The sequence below is a fragment of the Myxocyprinus asiaticus genome, chromosome 10, assembly GCF_019703515.2.
Source record: "Myxocyprinus asiaticus isolate MX2 ecotype Aquarium Trade chromosome 10, UBuf_Myxa_2, whole genome shotgun sequence".
In the NCBI taxonomy this organism is placed as follows: domain Eukaryota; kingdom Metazoa; phylum Chordata; class Actinopteri; order Cypriniformes; family Catostomidae; genus Myxocyprinus; species Myxocyprinus asiaticus.
This window is the reverse complement of record NC_059353.1, coordinates 37,075,447-37,094,137: the sequence shown is the minus strand read 5'-3', so window position 1 is coordinate 37,094,137 and position 18,691 is coordinate 37,075,447. Positions and strand designations below refer to the sequence as shown.

General features: G+C 35.9%; 1 protein-coding gene across 1 annotated transcript in view; it reads right to left on the bottom strand.

Annotated features, from left to right (window-relative positions):
- Positions 1 to 588: 588 nt before the first annotated feature.
- LOC127446903 (low-density lipoprotein receptor-related protein 1B-like) overlaps positions 589 to 18,691 on the bottom strand; it is a 491,131-nt gene continuing 473,028 nt past the window's right edge. Inside the window, exons 85-92 of the mRNA XM_051708221.1 lie at positions 15,975 to 16,136; positions 15,417 to 15,591; positions 13,028 to 13,132; positions 6,323 to 6,399; positions 5,926 to 6,016; positions 4,815 to 4,965; positions 3,758 to 3,832; positions 589 to 1,969 (exon numbers count right to left, since the gene is read on the bottom strand). Of these exons, the coding sequence (XP_051564181.1) occupies positions 1,829 to 1,969; positions 3,758 to 3,832; positions 4,815 to 4,965; positions 5,926 to 6,016; positions 6,323 to 6,399; positions 13,028 to 13,132; positions 15,417 to 15,591; positions 15,975 to 16,136 (977 nt within the window). The 3' untranslated portion in view covers positions 589 to 1,828. The remainder of the gene's footprint in view (positions 1,970 to 3,757; positions 3,833 to 4,814; positions 4,966 to 5,925; positions 6,017 to 6,322; positions 6,400 to 13,027; positions 13,133 to 15,416; positions 15,592 to 15,974; positions 16,137 to 18,691) is intronic.

The window sequence follows — 18,691 nt, the reverse complement described above, 5'->3', positions numbered from 1 at the left end:
ATGGTGGTGGATCTTTAACATTGTGGGGCTATTTTTATGCCAGAAGTCCTGGACATCTTGTTTGGATACATGACATCATGGACTCTATGAAACACCAACAGATAAAAAAATAAAAACTTGTGTTGGTTTTGCAATTGTTTGATATCCATTAGAGGATAGTCTTTTGTGAATATGTTGAATGAAAGATCAAAAAGATAAACAATAAAGACATTTTTCATAGGCTTCTTTGCTCATATTTACCAAGGGTGCCAATATTTTTGGCCACAACTGTATATACAGCATTGTTAACTAATTTAACTATATATAAACATTAATTCTAACAAAAACAAAACATATATCGAGAGAGTGCTTGTTTATGATTGTGCCTGGAGCATACATTATAGAAATGTATTAAACTTTGCTATCAGAATTTAAACCCAACAATTTCCAGTTTACTAGTTCATATCTCAGACTGTCCAGCTTTTAAAACTCCTGCCCAAGTTCAAAGCAGGATATGTCACTCAAACTAAAAGCTAGATGTTAACAAAGAACTCTAAAATAATTCTAAAGCTGTGTATTATGGAGAGAAACAGGACTACTGTGTTTTGAAATGGAAATAAAATGTCTTTATTTTATATTGATTTGCCTTTTATATAAAAAGTACTTACATTTAATACATTGTTTCCCAAAATACAAGCAGCCAAACAACATACAGTATAAATCAAATACAAAATTATAAAATCTTTTGTTTCTTAGTAGCGTCCCTTTTGAAAGTAACAGGTAACATGATTTAATTCATAATACTCTAAAATTCTCTTATAACAGTAATATCTGATTCTCTCAGACATCAGTGGTCTATACATGTTATCTTGTCTGTTGTCTAACAGTGATGGAGTCAAATTCAGAGACTTAATTTGCTTGATGAAACCGGTATAGCAGTATTGCTAAGCCCACGGCTACTTTTAAGCAAATAAAGTACCAGAAAAGTAGCATGTCTTACACACAACCTTTGATTAATTCCATCCTTCATATTACTGGATTGTAGTTTATGACCATCAAACAGATATCAGATCTATAAAGATGCATTTGTCAAGCAACAGATCAGATTGCACTTGCTCAATATGACTATTTAGTGTTGAGCTATCCCAGCATGGTTGGATTTGATAAACATGGTTTGTAATTGCAGCATTTGTCTGGATGGTGAAAATAAAAAATAAAAAAATCCTTTAATGATAAAAACTAAATAATACTGGATAGATAAAAACTGATTTCTCCAATAAGACCTGACTGATGTCAAGTAGTTGGCTTAGCCCTATGTTGGTGAAGAAAGGGGTAGATGAAAAAGAAAGAGAAAATGTTACATGAAAATAACAATCATTTTAATGATACAAAAAATACATTTTTAGAATAATGAAATAAGATAAATGAGGTTAATATTGAAAGGAAATATGAAAGCTTTAATGTGAAGTGAACACACACACACACACACACACACACACACACACACGTCACTGTGATGATGTCCCAATGTATGTAGCATATATAAAATTTGGAAATAATAATAATAAACAAAAAGATAACAGAAAATACTGCTACTGTAGTTTTGTTACCGATCCACAATTTGCAACTAAGCAGCTGGGCATCACGTGTAGTGCAGTACATTTATGTGTACTGAGAAAAAAAAAAAATGGATGAAGTATGATTCCAAATATTGTCACAGACATAAAGGCGTAATGCTGATAGTGACAAGAAACCAAATATAAACAGGATATCTGAAATAGAACTTTTTTTCCTTATGTTTTTACATTTTGTACATTGAAGTAAAAAAAGAGTACAAAGTGTAGTCAGGCTATGCGGCGGTTTCTCGAATCGTCCCTTCAAGTTTCTTTGGGAGTAGCTCTCTCCTTTCGTCAATGTTGATGACGGGTTTGCGACAGTTCTGACCATCAAGGTACATCTTTGCGTAGATCGGATTGGAGTAATTCATTGGCTGTTTGGAAAGAGAATTGTGGACAATTTATATTCACATATTCACAGAATTTATGAAAAAAAAAAAAAAAAGTAAAATAAACAATCAGACAAAACATGTTAAGGGTGAAGTGTGTATTATTTTATGTTAAACTATTTACTATGGATGTGCACGGATAGTTTACATTCGGTTAACCGTTCGACACGCCAAAATTAGAATATCAAAATCACTATTCGATTATTCTACACGTGCAATTGAGGTTATCGACTCAACAAGTTCAAATAAACCGTTGGGTTTTCCGGCCAGGTTTGCATCAGTTTTTCAAGTATAGGGCGAGTTAAGGGCTGTTGAAACATGCTTTTGTGTGCATCTGCGCTGTTTTACTATATACTGTTAACACGCACTGGACGGATGTCTTTGACTGTCTCACTATTTTTTATTTCAGCGTCTCAAGCTGGATCGCCACATTTTTAGATACCAAGTAAAGTTAAAAAAACGTTAATTTATATAAACGTATCTCGAAATGCCTGCGTTGTGTTTCATTCATTGTGCTACACTGTGTTGTGTTCTGAAGAAATTTAGGTTGCAAAGAGGACTTAATGTGACTGTTACACCATTAAACATGATTCCAGTTTGTTTTTCACCAAGCAATGTTTCAGCTCTTGAAAACGGTAAGACTCTTGCTCTGGTATGCATATTTATGTACAGTAATTAGACAAGTTCAATGCCATTTGATTTTAAACCATTTAAAAATAAAAGCACCCCGAAGAGGCTTTGCTGCCTATGGAAATGTGAATCTACCCGGTTAGAGTGCTTACAGGCAATGACAGTTTGATTATTTTAATGTGATATTTTATAATTTGAAGATCTATGTATTGTTCTATTACATAGCTCATTATGCACTTTGTTTACTGCTATTTTGAGTATAGTGTTTAGGGAAATTCCACTGCAGTAAAGATTCTTATTCAAGCATCCTGACTCGGATAAACCGAATGTTAAAAATGGTAACCGTGCACATCCCTGCTATTGAATACGCAGACCATTCATAGGTTGAATCCCCCGAAAACTGCAAACACAATTGCACTTTCCAAACATTGCTCTGATTGTTTGAGAATCCTGACCAGCCCAACACAGCAATACTGGCTCAACCAATGGCATGAGTTTGGGATGGGATTTTTCCAACCAATGGAATACAGGGTAAATTTTTGGGAAATTCGTTTAAAAAAATGCATATTAAACGATTTAGCAATATGATTTGGTGATGCTAATGGCACAGAAGTTACGTCCTTCACCTGTAACATATTAAAAAAAATAAACACTCTTTTGGAACTATGACATTTTAAAAATAAAAAGCATTTTAAAGATAAAACAAATTGAAACAGAATTGTGCAGAATTCAGGATTCTGAGAAAGCTGATTCAAGGAGTCCCTTTGCAGCTTAAAGTTAAATGGGGTTCCAGTTGCATCATTTAGAAACCATGTTTTGAAAAGTCGTCTTTAATCATGCTTATGATGACTTGATGCAGGCACAGGATGATAAATGTTTTACAACTGTCACTTACAACCCCATCAACCTACAAAAATGATAGACCAAAAAACGGAACACAAGAACAGCACCACTACCAAAAACCAAATATAAGCCATGCACACACTATCATAGGTACATGCTTTTTAAAGTCACATCCATGCAGGACCATCACACCACACTCAGTACTTCCAAAACTGTCTTTCAGAATGATTGATTTGTTACTATTGTAACTCAAGAAATATCAAGTTAAATAAGTGGGACAAAGGAGCCCGAAGCCTTCACCTGTCCAGGTATTACTTCTTTAGGGACAGAGTGAATATTCAGCGTGCAAGGGTCACAGGATTTTACACACCAGCCCTGGAACACACACAGTTGCCCCAGCATGCAGTTGACATTTAGAACATCATTGTCACAAAACAACTTCAATTTAAAATCTGGATTTAGACTGATTTAGACAAGGCATCAGAGCATAAATATGTACATAGCAGAATGTGTGTTTTTCCTCTTAGAACAAAAGGTCAATAAAAAACACTAAAACATCTTGTTACTGCCATTATAACATTATTTTTAAACAGCATGAGGTTTTTGTCAGAGTTGTTTTTTGCAAGGGCAAAAAATATCATGTCTGCAGCTGTAATGAGGAAAATTCTCAAGGTAAAAGAAATCACAGGATTAATGAATATGTTTTATTAGTATGCGGCAAGCATCTGTCATCCCAGGTTAGATGGATGCAAGCAAAAGTTAAGAACCCCTGGTGTAAAGCTGAAGTTAAAGGAATAGTTCTTCCAGAAATGAAAATCATGTCATCATTTACTTACCCTCGTATTTTTCCAAACCTGTATGATTTTCTTTCTTCCATGGAACACAAAAGTACATATTTTAAAACAATTGTACTAGTCTCTCTTTAACAATTACAATGTACGGGAACTGAGGCTTTCAAGTGGCAATATATTCCACATCATATGAAATCATACAATGAGTGAGAAAAAGACCAAAATTTAAGTCGTTATTCCACAAAAACATTGACTTCCATGCTACAGTAGCTCTCCTTGGCACATTCATGAAAGATTTTGAATTGAATTTCAGTCTGTTTCTCACACAAAGCTATCATATGGCTTCAGGAGATTTTAAATGTACAGGTTCCATGTACAGTATGAGGGTGAGGGAAAAATGACAGAATTTTCATTTTTTGGGTGAACTAATCCTTTAATATTACATATTTAGAGCTGCCATTTATCCAACAGACACAGTAAAAAACATGTTTTTTCTGCAACTATACATTATTTATTTATGGATATACATCTTTGACCTCTGAGGAAAAAAAAATCCCTACACAAACCTTGTGAGGATCGAGTGTGAAATTTGGTTTGAGAAGGCTGCCGGCATCTGCATGGTTGTCGTGGTCCACCTCATACATGTTGTAGGACGGATTCCCGATCTCCACGTTAATGCCTCCATTGGTTATGGGCTGCCGTTGTACATGTTTCCCCCTGTGACAGAGGTTGCAACTGAAATAGCTGCAGAGGTCAGCAGACTTCATTGTCCATTGTGTTGTGCGTTTTTGAACATGGAATTCATAATGGAACATATGCTGATTCTTGAGACATGGGATAAAACATGTCCTACAATTTTACTTGCCATTACTTTTGGAAAAAGCAACATTTCCACTTTGGCATAATTAGAAATTATCAGTAGAATGTTCTTAACATAAGTGTACCATTTCATTTTATTTTCTCTTTATAAAAAAATGCTAAAAAAAACAACTGTCCTAAGGTCATAACTCAATGCAATAGTACTGAGTAAAATATATATTAAACTTAATGAAAACAGATATGCTGTATACATTTTAATATTTAAAAGAAAGAAAAATCCACTGTATCCTGAAAAAAGGAAACGTATATAATTTTATAATTTTAAATATAGCTCTTGTGTTAAGATGCACAGCTGTATCCCTTTGTAAAAAAACATCAGATGTTAATGAAAACATAAAAAAAATAAGATGACATGAAAGTCAGTCTTCATCCTGATGGTCCTCTTTCATATTTCACGTGCTACGAGTTAACATAATTTTAGATTATGTTTATAATTTCTGTCACAACCATGATATGTCAACTCAAACACAAAACAAAAAATGTAAAGAAATTCTTTGGGAGTTTTAGACAATTTCTACAGTTTTAAGTAGGTCCTATTCATAGCTACCAAAACAAGAAAAAATAAATAAATAAAAAATGTCAGCACTGTCAGCTTAGCTGTCAACATAGACAGATTTTTCAGTAAATTCAATAAATCACTTTGAAACCATCTTGTAATCTCAATTCATTCATAATCAACGTGAATGATAGATTTGCCAATATTTATAATAAATATTTGACATGAGTTTATGGTACATAAACTACACGTCTGTAGCCTATTTTGTCCCATGTCTCAAAAGTATCTTTTCCAATCAGTACCTTTGGCGCTTTCTGCAGATAAGGATGCCAGTGACCACTGTAGTAATCAGAATAACCAGCAGGACTAACGGCACAATGATAGCTATGCTTCCTGTTTTACACAAGATGAGAAAAAGCCAAAAGCACAAGCCATGATTAAAGTATATTTCCCCAGGTGTCTTTACAGGTGGAACAGGAAATTATTAGATACTCCATCACAGCTAAATGAAATAAACACTGCTGCAGCTGAAAAGATATTAAACCAATATTTAACACGAAGCCCAGTTGTATATTCAGATGTGTCGTTTGACTGATGAAATAATGGTTCTTTTCATTTAAATAATTCAGAGACTGATTCCTTATTGAATTAGCAGAGGAGGGCTTTTTATAAACCATGGAACCTCTCTTCACCACTCACCTCCAGCTGTGTTATTTGAACGGCTGCTCTTGGGGGCCGGCCTCTCACACTGTGTCCCCGACCAATTAGCAGAGCATCTGATTTCAAACAACAAAAGACAGTGAAAACAAAACATGGTCAGAAAAAAGGATAAAATGGCTGACAGTCTCTAATTAAATAGTTTTTTGGTCATAACAAGATCTAATTTGAACAGACATGGGCCCAAAAACTTCTTAAACGAATAGTTCAGCCAAGCATGAGCATTCTGCCATCTGCCATCAATATCCAGAAAGTTATTTTTCATAATGGGGACTGAGGCTGTTGAGTTAAAAAAATTACCAATAAAGCCCCATTAAAGTAGTCCATACAGTTGCGTGCTATATTTCAAGTGATCTAATGCAATATGATAGCTTTGTGTAATAAACAGACTGATGCACAGAAAAACCTTCCCCTCCGCCATAACTTTTACATTTCCTTTGCACTTGCATTCAATTCAAACACGGCACATCAATGGATTGTGCCAGGTTTAAAACCAATGATGTTTAATATAACTGACTTCAAACCTGCCACAATGCATTTGAGAGCTAAGGTGAAGGGGAAGATTTTCAGTGAATAATGACTTACATTTCTGTCTGTCCCTAATACAAACCTATTTTACAGCTTTAGAAGGCGTGGAATATAGTGCACAAGTAGTATAGGCCTTTCATGGTGTGTTTTTGTTGTTGTTGTTGTTGTTGTTGTTGTTGTCATTTTTAAAGTTGACAACCCATTTTTGGTGAACTACTCCTTTAAGAGAGAGTAGGCAAATGTGCAGTGAAAACACTCAAAACACACATTAGACAGTAAGCAGTAAAGCGTAAAGGAAGCCATGAATCATCTAATTTATAAATGGAAGCAGTCCAATGAGGGTCATGTGCATGATTAAACAGATGTTTGAAGTTTGCTTATCAACGGCTGGTATGAGAGTGAAGATGATCAGTATTCTTAGAATATTGCTGGCATTTTGGATTATACACAGTGAACCGATCGCCATATTACAAACTGAATGCAGCCACATTGTTTGACTGTATAACAATGTTATTCTTCCCAAAGCAGAGACTGTGCATGAACAAATACAGAACAAAACAAATACAGAAAAAAAAAAAAAAAAAAAAAGATTTTATGCAAGGATGGATAACTTTCACATTAACACAGTTGTGGGGATGCGTGTTCTCCAGGATGGTAAGTGGACGGTGGGGTGGATAGATTCACTGGTGGCACAATGTTGACTTATGGACTGAGCATAGTGGAGATAGGGCTTCTAAGAAGTAAAACCTACTTGCATCGAGGTTTGTTAAGGGCAGTTATTGTACATAGCCCTTCATTCTGACAGTAGTAATCACAGGGATTGGCCAGCTCATCGCAACGCTGGTTCTTGAACCCAGCCGTGCAGCTGCAAGACATCGTTGTGAAGTGAGGACAGTAATCAGTGAAATAAGTGTGCAAACTAAAGTAAAATGTGCATGATTCATACAGCAAGTCTGGTCTATGTGGCTTGCTTATAGTCCATGTAGCAGTTTATGATTCAGGATTCCCACACTGTTCTCCGACTTTTCCATGACATTTCAAGTCATTTGTGTTTACTGGATGAGGATTTTAAAAAATTGTTAAAACTCGCAGGCCCAGCTGGAATCTGCACGCATAGATTTTCGCAGAATTGCGACATCTATCATACATAAAAGTTTTATGCATTCCCTCACCCCTTGAAGGTTAGTTTATAAAACATTTTGTCTAATTTCATGATGCTTTCAGCTACCGATAAAAGTGTAGTACACTCAGCTCTATTTAACTCAGCTGTACTATATTTAAATCTCTTTAATTCCCCTCAAAATCAGCACAGAAAATGCTAAAAAAGTCAGGGCTGCCAAATCACAAATTATTTTTTTGATTCATTGATTTGTGAACCAGTTCGACCAATTCATTGAAAAAGACTGACTCAAATAATGATTCGCTTACAAATTAGACATCACTATCGCTTGCAAGTTTGACCAAAGAGCAATATTTAGCCTATGAGTTATTTTAAAGCAAAGCATAACTCGATTAATGTATATTCATTCTAGAAATTTCCATGTTTCCCTGACTTTTCCAGGCCTGGAAAAAACTATTTTAAAATTCCCTGATGTTTTCCATGACTGTAGGAACCATGGTGATAAATGGATAAGGATTACAAATTAATTTCATAAAGATTATATTTTAGAGCTGAGCAGATCTAGAAAAGTGTAAATTGACTATGGCATTTCCATGACATTTCCAGGACTTCCAAGATTTTATTAATGTCCAGGCTTGGAAATCAAAATTGAAAAATTTTCTGTTTTCCATGACAGTGGGAACCCTGTCCATATCAAATTCCAGAGACTACTCATTTCAGGTCAACTATCATGACTTCTTGGCAGAGACAGATCCATCATTCCATACATTTCCTGTGATTCAGAGCTAATGAGTGAAACTAATTATTGGAACCCCACAAAAAAATCCAGATGAGATCATTTGCATAGAAATTGATTCCATCATCTCTATTATGCCAGTCATTGCCACAAATACCATTTAAAGTACATACAATTAGAAGGCTTTTCAAAATGACCACTTACAACCTGTTTAAGTTTGGATACTGAATAAAACTGGTCATAATTTAATGCTTGTTAACCACCACACTTCAGAGAGGATCCGCTATCCATGCCTCCTGATACAATCTGTGTTTGCAAGTAATAAAATCTGAATCACCATAATATCAGGTTGCATAAAACATGCATAGGACAAGATGGTCAGGGAGTGAGAAGAGTGGCAAATCATTAACCATCATTTCTTGTTCTTTTTCCAAATACACACACTGTTTACATGACGCATCAAAACTAAATCATTCCTATTAACATCAATGAAGCTATATTGCAAGTGCCTGCCTGCGACACAGTTTGCATTTACAGTGTATATATATATATATATATATATATATATATACACATACATACAGTTGAAGTCAGAAGTTTACATACACTTAGGTTGAAGTCATTAAAACTCATTTTTTTAACCACTCCACATGTTTCATATTAGCAAACTATAGTTTTGTTAAGTTGTTTAGGACATCTACTTTGTACATGGCACAAGTAATTGTTTACAGACAGATTGTTTCACTTTTAATTGACTATATCACAATTCCAGTGGGTCAGAAGTTTACATACACTAAGTTAACTGTGCCGTTAAGCAGCTTGGAAAATTCCAGAAAATTATGTCAAGCCTTTAGACTATTAGCCAGTTAGCTTCTTATAGGAGGTGCACTGAATTGGAGGTGTACCTGTGGATGCATTTTAAGGCCTACCTTCAAACTCAGTGCATCTTTGCTTGACATCATGGGAAAATCAAAAGAAATCAGCCAGAAAAAAAAGACCTCAGAAAAAAAATTGTGGACCTCCACAAGTTCGGTTCATCCTTGGGAGCAATTTCCAAATGCCTGAAGGTACTACGTTCATCCGTATAAACAATAGTACGCAAGTATAAACACCATGGGACCACGCAGCCATCATACCGATCAGGAAGGAGACGCATCCTGTCTCCTAGATATGAACGTAGTTTTGTGCAAAAAGTGCAAATCAATCCCAAACCAACAGCAAAGGTCCTTCTGAAGATGTTGGAGGAAACAGGTAGACAAGTATCTATATCCTCAGTAAAACGAGCCCTATATCGACATATCCTGAAAGGCTGCTCAGCAAGGAAGAAGCCAATGCTCCAAAGCTGCCATAAAAAAGCCAGACTACAGTTTGTAAGTGCACATGGGGACAAAGATCTTACTTTTTGGAGAAATTTCCTCTGGTCTGATGAGACAAAAATGGAACTTTTTGGCCATAATGACCATCGTTATGTTTGGAGGAAAAAGGGTGAGGCTTGTAAGCCGAAGAACACCATCCCAACCGTGAAGCATGGGGGTGGCAGCATCATGTTGTGGGGGTGCTTTGCTGCAGGAGGGACTGGTGCACTTCACAAAATAGATGGCATCATGAGGAAGGAAAATTATGTGGATATATTGAAGCATCATCTCAAGACATCAGCCATGAAGTTAAAGCTCGTCGCAAATGGGTCTTCCAAATGGACAATAACCCCAAGCATACCTCAAAAGCTGTGGCAAAATAGCTTAAGGACAACAAAGTCAAGGTTTTGGAGTAGCCATCACAAAGCCCTGACCTCAATCCGATAGAAAATCTGTGGGCAGAACTGAAAAAGTGTGTGCGAGCAAGGAGGCCTACAAACCTGACTCAGTTACACCAGTTCTGATGCAAGTTAAACAATTTAAAGGCAATGCTACCAAACACTAACAAATTGTATGTACAATTCTGACCCACTGGGAATGTGCTGAAATAAATAATTATCTCTACTATTATTCTTACATTTCACATACTTAAAATACAGTAGTGATCCTAACTGACCTAAGACAGGGAATGTTTTCTACGATTAAATGTCAGGAATTGTCAAAAACTGAGTTTAAATGTATTTGGCTAAAGTGTATCAAATCAAATCCCTTTATTGTCACTCAACCATAAACACAAGTGCAACAGTGGGTGAAAGTCTTGGGTGCAGTTCCAAGCAACATAGCAGTATGACAATTACAATAAACATCTGACTTACACATAACACAGTTTACACATCTACACATAACACAGTTTACACATCTCGTTGCACAACACAATATACAATATACACTTAATAATATACAATATACAGTATACACAAAATAAGACTGTATACAAAAAAATTATATACAATATACAGTATACACAAAATAAGAAGACTGTATACGATAAAAATACACTGTACCCCCCTCCCTCCCCCATGTAATCAGTGGAAATATATATGAAGTGTTGTGTTGACATTAAGCTGTCGGTTGATAGTCAGTTGCCAGTGTGTTATTAAGTATAAAATAGTCCAGTCTGAGGCTAATAAAGTGCGGTGCTGATATATGTAAAGTGTATGTAAACTTCTGACTTCAAACTGTGTGTGTGTATATATATATATATATATATATATATATTTTAATTGTGCTGTGGATATACTGTGGTATAAACAGTATCTCACAACCTCTATTGGTCGAAACATTTCCATCGTCACACTGTATGTACTGTATGCTCTCGTACCGCCCAGCCTACTGACATAAAAGGACAAATCAGGAAAATAGGACATCAGCATCTACTGCGTCGTTCCACAGATTCTTCAAAGCCAAAGTTAAATGTGTGAGTAATCAAGGTCTTGAAACACTTTTTATTCCCTAACTATTTCCAGCACAAAGAAAGAAATATCTCAAATAAAAATATGAGCGACAGATAAACAGATATGTTTTCATTGGTCACAGCTGACAGGTTTGTCAGCTACCTCTGTTACCCAGAAACAACAAACACATGGTGCCCTGACTTCATCAGTTCCTGATCTTGCAATGGGAAAACGGATTTATTCTAGCCAGAAAGAAATTGCGAGGTTTTCAAAATTGATCCAATCCTCCTTGCCAAACCAAAAAGAACAGGACTCCAGCTGTTGTCAGGATACTGTCCCAATATGTTCCACAAGTCCACAGGGTGGGTTTCCTGTTAGGAGCCCCTCCACAACAAAAGCTTTACCTCATGTTAATCAATTCAAAGCCAAAAAAACAATCTACCAGACAACATAAACATGCTCTATGATGACAGATAAATAGCCATGTAGGTGCTGTTTGAGTTACAACAGTAATTGTTGTGCGATTTAAAAACTTTTCATACAGTATTACAGTATTAACTAGATGGGTACATTTAAAAAAAAAATAAATAAAAATGTGAGTGGGGCTCGCATGTGTAAAACATGCCAGGACGATTGTGATTGCTATGGTGTTCTCATTGATTGATCGTGTGTTTAGGGTGGTTGCTAGGAGATTTCTTGCTATGTACAAATGTTTAATACTTACTGTAGGGTTAGGTGTTTGTTTCAATTCTTAACCTATGTAACAGCAATAGTGATACTGATACTTACTTAAGCAAGCACTACTAATAAAATTACCATAGTTTCCGGACATCTAAAGGCTCTTTCACATGATTTTTGCTAACATTTCCCAATACACTGACCTTAAAGCAAAATGTGAAGTTACAGTATAGCAGCGCTCCAGCTGTGTGATATTACACACAGATGTTGAAACACTAAGCTCAAATTTCAAACAATTCCAGCTTTGGCCCTGTTTACCACTGACCTCTTTGGCCTTGTTTTCCATGTGGGCGGTGCAACACGAAAATAAAAAGATGGAAAAGAGACTGATCTTGTGTGTATCTAGTTACATCAAACTGTACAACACAAAGGCATTCAGAGAAAATTCACGTATGGCAGAAATTTACAGTAGATGTGATGCTATCTGCAACATTATACTGCAAATCAAAAGTTTTTGTGTTAGCCCTAACCAGTCATGTTGGCAATATCAGCTATATATTTAGCAGTTAGAATGTGATGATTCGGTTAAACTTTACAATAAGGTTCTATTTGTAACATTAGTTAATGCATATGATATCCTGAACTAACAATGAACAATATATCTTTTTACAACATTTATTAATCTTTGTTAATGCTAGTTAATAAAAATACAATTGTTCATTGAATGGTAAGGCTTCCAAGGCTCTGCGCTATGTGGGTCTAATAGCTGAGAATTGGAATTTGGACAAGAGAAGGAGGCACTTAATCATTTCTTACTGGCAGAAAGGCAGGCTGGTGTCAGGGTCCAGATGACAGGTGCCTCCGTTATAGCAGTAGCCATCACATAACTGGCAGCTGGAGGCGATTCGACCGCTAGTACAGCTGGCAGAAAGAGAAAAAAATTGGATGAGCCAGAAAATGTGATTGCTGCATGAACCGAGGAGTAATTTCAATATGATTGGTTTGAACTTTGAAGGCTAACCCACTGTGACGAGGAGGAGGGCTTGGCTGGGCCGTGATAGTGCACAGCCGGCGCTGAATCAGCTGATCAGCGGAATAGTGAGATAAAGGGGAGCCGGAGGCGCCAGTTCGAGAGACAGAGAGACGCACGCGGCCGTGCTGCATGTGTGTCTGTGTTCATTTATGTTTTATGTTGTTTTAAGTTCATTTGTATCATTAAAGTTTATGTTGACTGTTCAGCTGGTTCCCGCCTCCTCCTTGCCCACCTTTACCTGTTACACCCATATATAAATTACATAAATTAGGCTTTGTATCATTATGTGCTACATGAATGTCACCATCCTTACTGGAACTTTATTGTTTTTAATAGAATTATATTTAGCTATATTAAGACATTTTGAACAGACTTTTAAGGTATTTGCTTGCCATTAAAGGTGATGTGTATAATTTTCGGAACTAAAATGCTTTCTGCTGTCCCAGCTTAATATGCAGAGACAATAAGTACGCCATTTGTAGGACTGTTCCGCAAAAGTGTAAACACATGGTTCCATGGCACTTAAAACATTGCTATATTTGTGAATCCCGATAGGCCCAGCCCGACATATGCTGGGTTTCCATTAAAATATTTTTATGCAAATTTTACATTTGCGCTTACAATCCCAATTCCAAAAAAGTTGGGACAGTATGAAAAATTCTAATAAAACAGAAAGTAGTGATTTGTAAATTATATTCACCCTTTGCTATATTGAAAACACTACAACTAAATATTATATGTTTTACCTTGTGAATTTCATTGTTTGTTTTTTTATTTTTATTTTTTTATTTATTTCAAATCAGATTATTGCAACACACTCCAAAAAAGTTGAGACAGGGGCAATTTAAGACTAATAACAACTTGATGAGTTAAAACAACAAGGCGATGTGAAACAGGAGATGTTAAACAGGTGAGGCAACTGTGTCAGTATATAAGGAGGCTCCAAAAACAGCCTAGTCCTTCAAGAGCAAGGATCATTTGAGACTTGTCAATTTGCCAATAGATGCTTCAGCAAATAATCCAGCACTTTGAGAACAATGTTCCCCAAAGACAAATTGGAAGGATTTTGGGCATTTCACCCTCTACAGTGCACAATATAGTTAAAAGATTCAAGGAATCTGGTTAAATCTCGGTGCATAAAGGGCAAGACGAAAACTACTTCTGAATGCGTGTGATCTCTGATCCCTCAGACATCACTGTCTTAAAAAACATCATTAATCTGTAATGGATATCATGAACATGGGTTTGGGATTACTTTAGTAAACCTTTGTTAGTCAACATCACTCGCCGTTGCATCCACAGATGCAAGTTAAGACTTTACTATGCAAAGCAGAAGCCCTACATCAACACTGTCCAGAAGCGCTGCTGACCATCTCCAATTGAGAATGTGTGGTGCATTATGAAGCGCACAATACGGCAATGAAGACCCCGTACAATTGTGCAGCTGAAGCGATAATTTATCTTTTTTAACTTAAACTTGTGACTTCAGTGCCTAAATGCTTAATAAGTGTTATTAGAAGAAATGGTGATGTTTCACAGTGGTAAACACTCGGCTGTCCCAACTTTTTTGGAGTGTGTTGCAATCATCTGATTTGAAATAATAAAAAAAAAAAACTAAACAATGAAATTCACCAGATAAAACAATAATGTGTATATATATAATGTGTAGTTGTGGTGCTTTCAATATAGCAAAGGTGAATATAATTTACAAATCACTCCTTTTTGTTTTTATTAGCATTTTTCATACTATCCTAACTTTTTCAGAATTGGGGTTGTAAGAAAACCTGAATGGAAACGCTTGATATATGCATAAACTCAAAATGTACTAAAAGTTGATGTGCTTGGCAGAGGTGGATTTGCTAGAGTTTCGCATGAGTCGAAATGCGAATTAAGCACATACACAGCGGAAACACACAATGACATTTAAAAATTTTTTTAAAATGCACTTAAAAAATTTAAAACATTATCTGTTTGACCGAACAATGGCTTTCAGGAAACCAGTTTTTCCATTTGATGACGCTGGCGCAGACATTACTCACTTCACCTCTAAATCTTCAATACACAAACACAGCTTCATTTCGATTATGGCAAGGGTAAGCATTTCCATTTAAATTCCTACAATTATCCTATTCTAATTTTTATATTAATTGATATTAAAAATGGCCAACTAACTTGCAAGCCACATCTCCTGTATCTCCATTAATGATACATGGGGCTCCATGGCAACGCAGGCACTTGTCAATGTCACACTTGATCCCTTCATAGCGAGCTGGGCACACACACTCAACCTGTCCTGTGCTGGACAGTGTGCATGCCTTGGAATGGACGCAATAGTGATGACAGATGTCTGTCATGGAAAAGGGGAAAAAACACACAAGAAATGTCCTAAATTAGGATATGGGGGCAAATTTCCTCCTGGAATTTAACATAGCTTTAATGAGACTTAATTATCCACAACAAATTTGTTAAATACAAATAAAAATAAAAATAATAATAATAATAATAATAGCTCTCTCTGGAGTTTGTATATTTTTCTCTACATTTCTTTCCTTCTGTTCCACTTGATCTGAACAAGCAAATTGACTTATGATGACATTCAATTAAAAGGGCAATGCAGTGAAATTCATCAGTTTGTAATTATTTGCTACCACTTGTTAAATTAGTTTAAATGTAGTTGCTGACTTTAATTCTGTTGGTTACAAGAAAACCCTAATCGTCAGTCATACTTACGGTAGAGACAGCGGTCACCCGTGTACTCTGCCAAGCAGCGACACACAGGCTGGTTTCCAGAGCTTACGTCACACGTGCCTCCATTCAGACAGTAATTATCACAAACCCGCCTCTCACAGTTAGGACCAGTGAAGCCTGTTGTGCAGCGGCAAGTGGGTTTCCCTATGTTTGGAGTGGAGAGATGTACAGTATCAGAGCATCAGTCTTAGGTTTCCATCAATTCTATTCTGAAGTTTTCAGCATTGAAATGATTTATTCAGTTTTCAAAGAAGGAAAACATAGGTGCCAGTTCTCCCATATTCAGAAATGAACCATGAAATAGAGGCTGTTTTCACACTTGGTTCCATTTCTTGTTCAGAACCTAATTTTGATTACACTGCTCTCCCATGGCCTGTCTCAATTTTAAACCGAGACAAGCAGTAATGAGAAATACATCCTTCTACAATAGGCAAAGTATATGTCATTATAAGTGGTTAACTTTTGCAAGATAGTCCAGATTGCTTTCACACCACTTTCTGAAAACACCAAGTTTCAGAGACAGCTTTCACACTGACACATTGTTTAGTGTGAACACACCCAGAAAAAACAGGGTTCCCATTCTTTTCAGGACACAATTTTCCAGGACATTTCCAAGACATTTTATGAGCCTAGCAAGTGTAATATTTAAGCAAAAACAGAATCGAGAATTTAAATCGTGCTTTTATTTAGGCGTTTCTATGTGTTTTTGACGGTAGTTTCTCACCTCCAGATAAGAAGTTTGCTACATGGCCCAGTGTGGTTATTAATCCTGTAAAGCTGTGATTTAATTAAATAAATATATTTTCTGTATGTTCTGCACACTTCAGAGTGCTCTGGTCTCTGTCATCTCTCACACACACACACACACACGAGTGTGCATGATGATCATGATGAGGGGTTTTCAGTGTATGAGCGGCCGACTTCACACGTTCATTTTGAAGCGCGCATCACTTGCAGATTATATATTTAATCAATTAAATCACAGACATTTGCAGTTTAATTATCACACTAGGACATATAGAAATTTTTATTTGACACCTATTCCGAGTCCCGATCGTTAACATGATTTTTTTTTTTTTTTTTACATGTAACAAAAACCTTGATAGCAACACAGTCAAACAGTCAAAATTATACTAAAATATTTTTCCAGGACATTTAGGTATTTTTCAAATTTTCCATGACGGTTCCATGTCTGGAAAACTACATTGCAAAATTCCTGGTTTTCCAGTACACGTGGGAACCCTGAAAAAATAACCCAACATAAATTAAGCAACAAAATACACTGTTAAAATTACAGTTCTTAGCAAAGTAAAAATGTCTTTTGTTAGTTCATAGATTTACCGGTGTATCCGATCATATTCATCTTTTTAATATTAGAAAATGCATCTCATTGGGCCATAAACAATCACAAGAGGGCGTAAAATGTTGGGGATAATTGCTTTCTTGTGTGCCTCATCAGTCATTTGATTGATTACGATAGATGAGGCTGTTATATGACACTCTTGACTAAATCTAATTGAGGTGCAGACACAAACACTCGGGCTCAGTTTGTCATCAGCATCCTTGTTTCTACTGTTGGGACAAAATTGCTCGGCTTGAAATTAATGCTCTATTAAAACAGATCAATGGTATGTTATCAAACAAAGCAGAGCCCACACGCAGCCCTGAACAAATATACAATATAGTCATTATCACTGGCACACACACACACACACACACACCTCTCATTTTCAGTGACAGGTGTCTTCTACTTTTAGAAGATAAAATTAATGAAACTGTTGGGTACTTGATATGATTTCACCGTAGTTGCATGTAGTATTTAATCTGACAACAACTGCCATGTTAATCATAACAAGTGGTCTACTGATTTTAAAATGTTATTCGTCAACCTTAGAAGGTCATATTAAATTAATTTTATATGGAGTTTGCAATTTTTGAAACACCGTTACTGATATTTGGGACATGTGTTAATACAGAGTAAAATCCTGATCTGTGTTGTTGTTTATACATTAAACAAATTAAATAGACAACATGGAGATGATTAAACAAATTTATCCTAAATTAACCCTCTGCTTGGGTGTCCCGCAGAGAAAATAATAATTATAAAAATATTAATAACAGTCTTGACCAACACAAAATAGGTATTGTTTTAAAGCTTAGAAGCTGTACTTTACAATGCACGTTGGCATTATGACCAAAACTGAACAAGTGCTTTGAAAATTGAAGACAAATCAGAAGTGTCCTGTTCTGATAATTTATTAATAATTTTGCACTGCACATATTATTGTAATCGGTAAAAACATCAGTCTGATCAAATAGCCATGTGTCATATGTTGTTGGAAAGCTCTTAAAGAGTAGAATACAACCAGTCTATTTGTTTTACTCACAGACAAAATTATAGCGAGTAATAGCTAAGCATATGTCTTTGACATACGTTACATGTAAATGGGTGTTTCTTTTATGCCGCGTTTTCACGTATAAATTCACAAAAAATAAACGGAACATAAAATATCACATACCATTTCTTAGAAGAGCCAATTATCTTTAAAACGAGCCCACACAATGTAATTGGATGCAAAGATCATTAGATAATCCACACGAAGCACAATGTGCACACAGCACATAATTTGCTATCTGGCTAAAAACACGTTAGCTTTCCTGGATCAGATGACTTAATCTGAAATTATGTAGTACGTTGT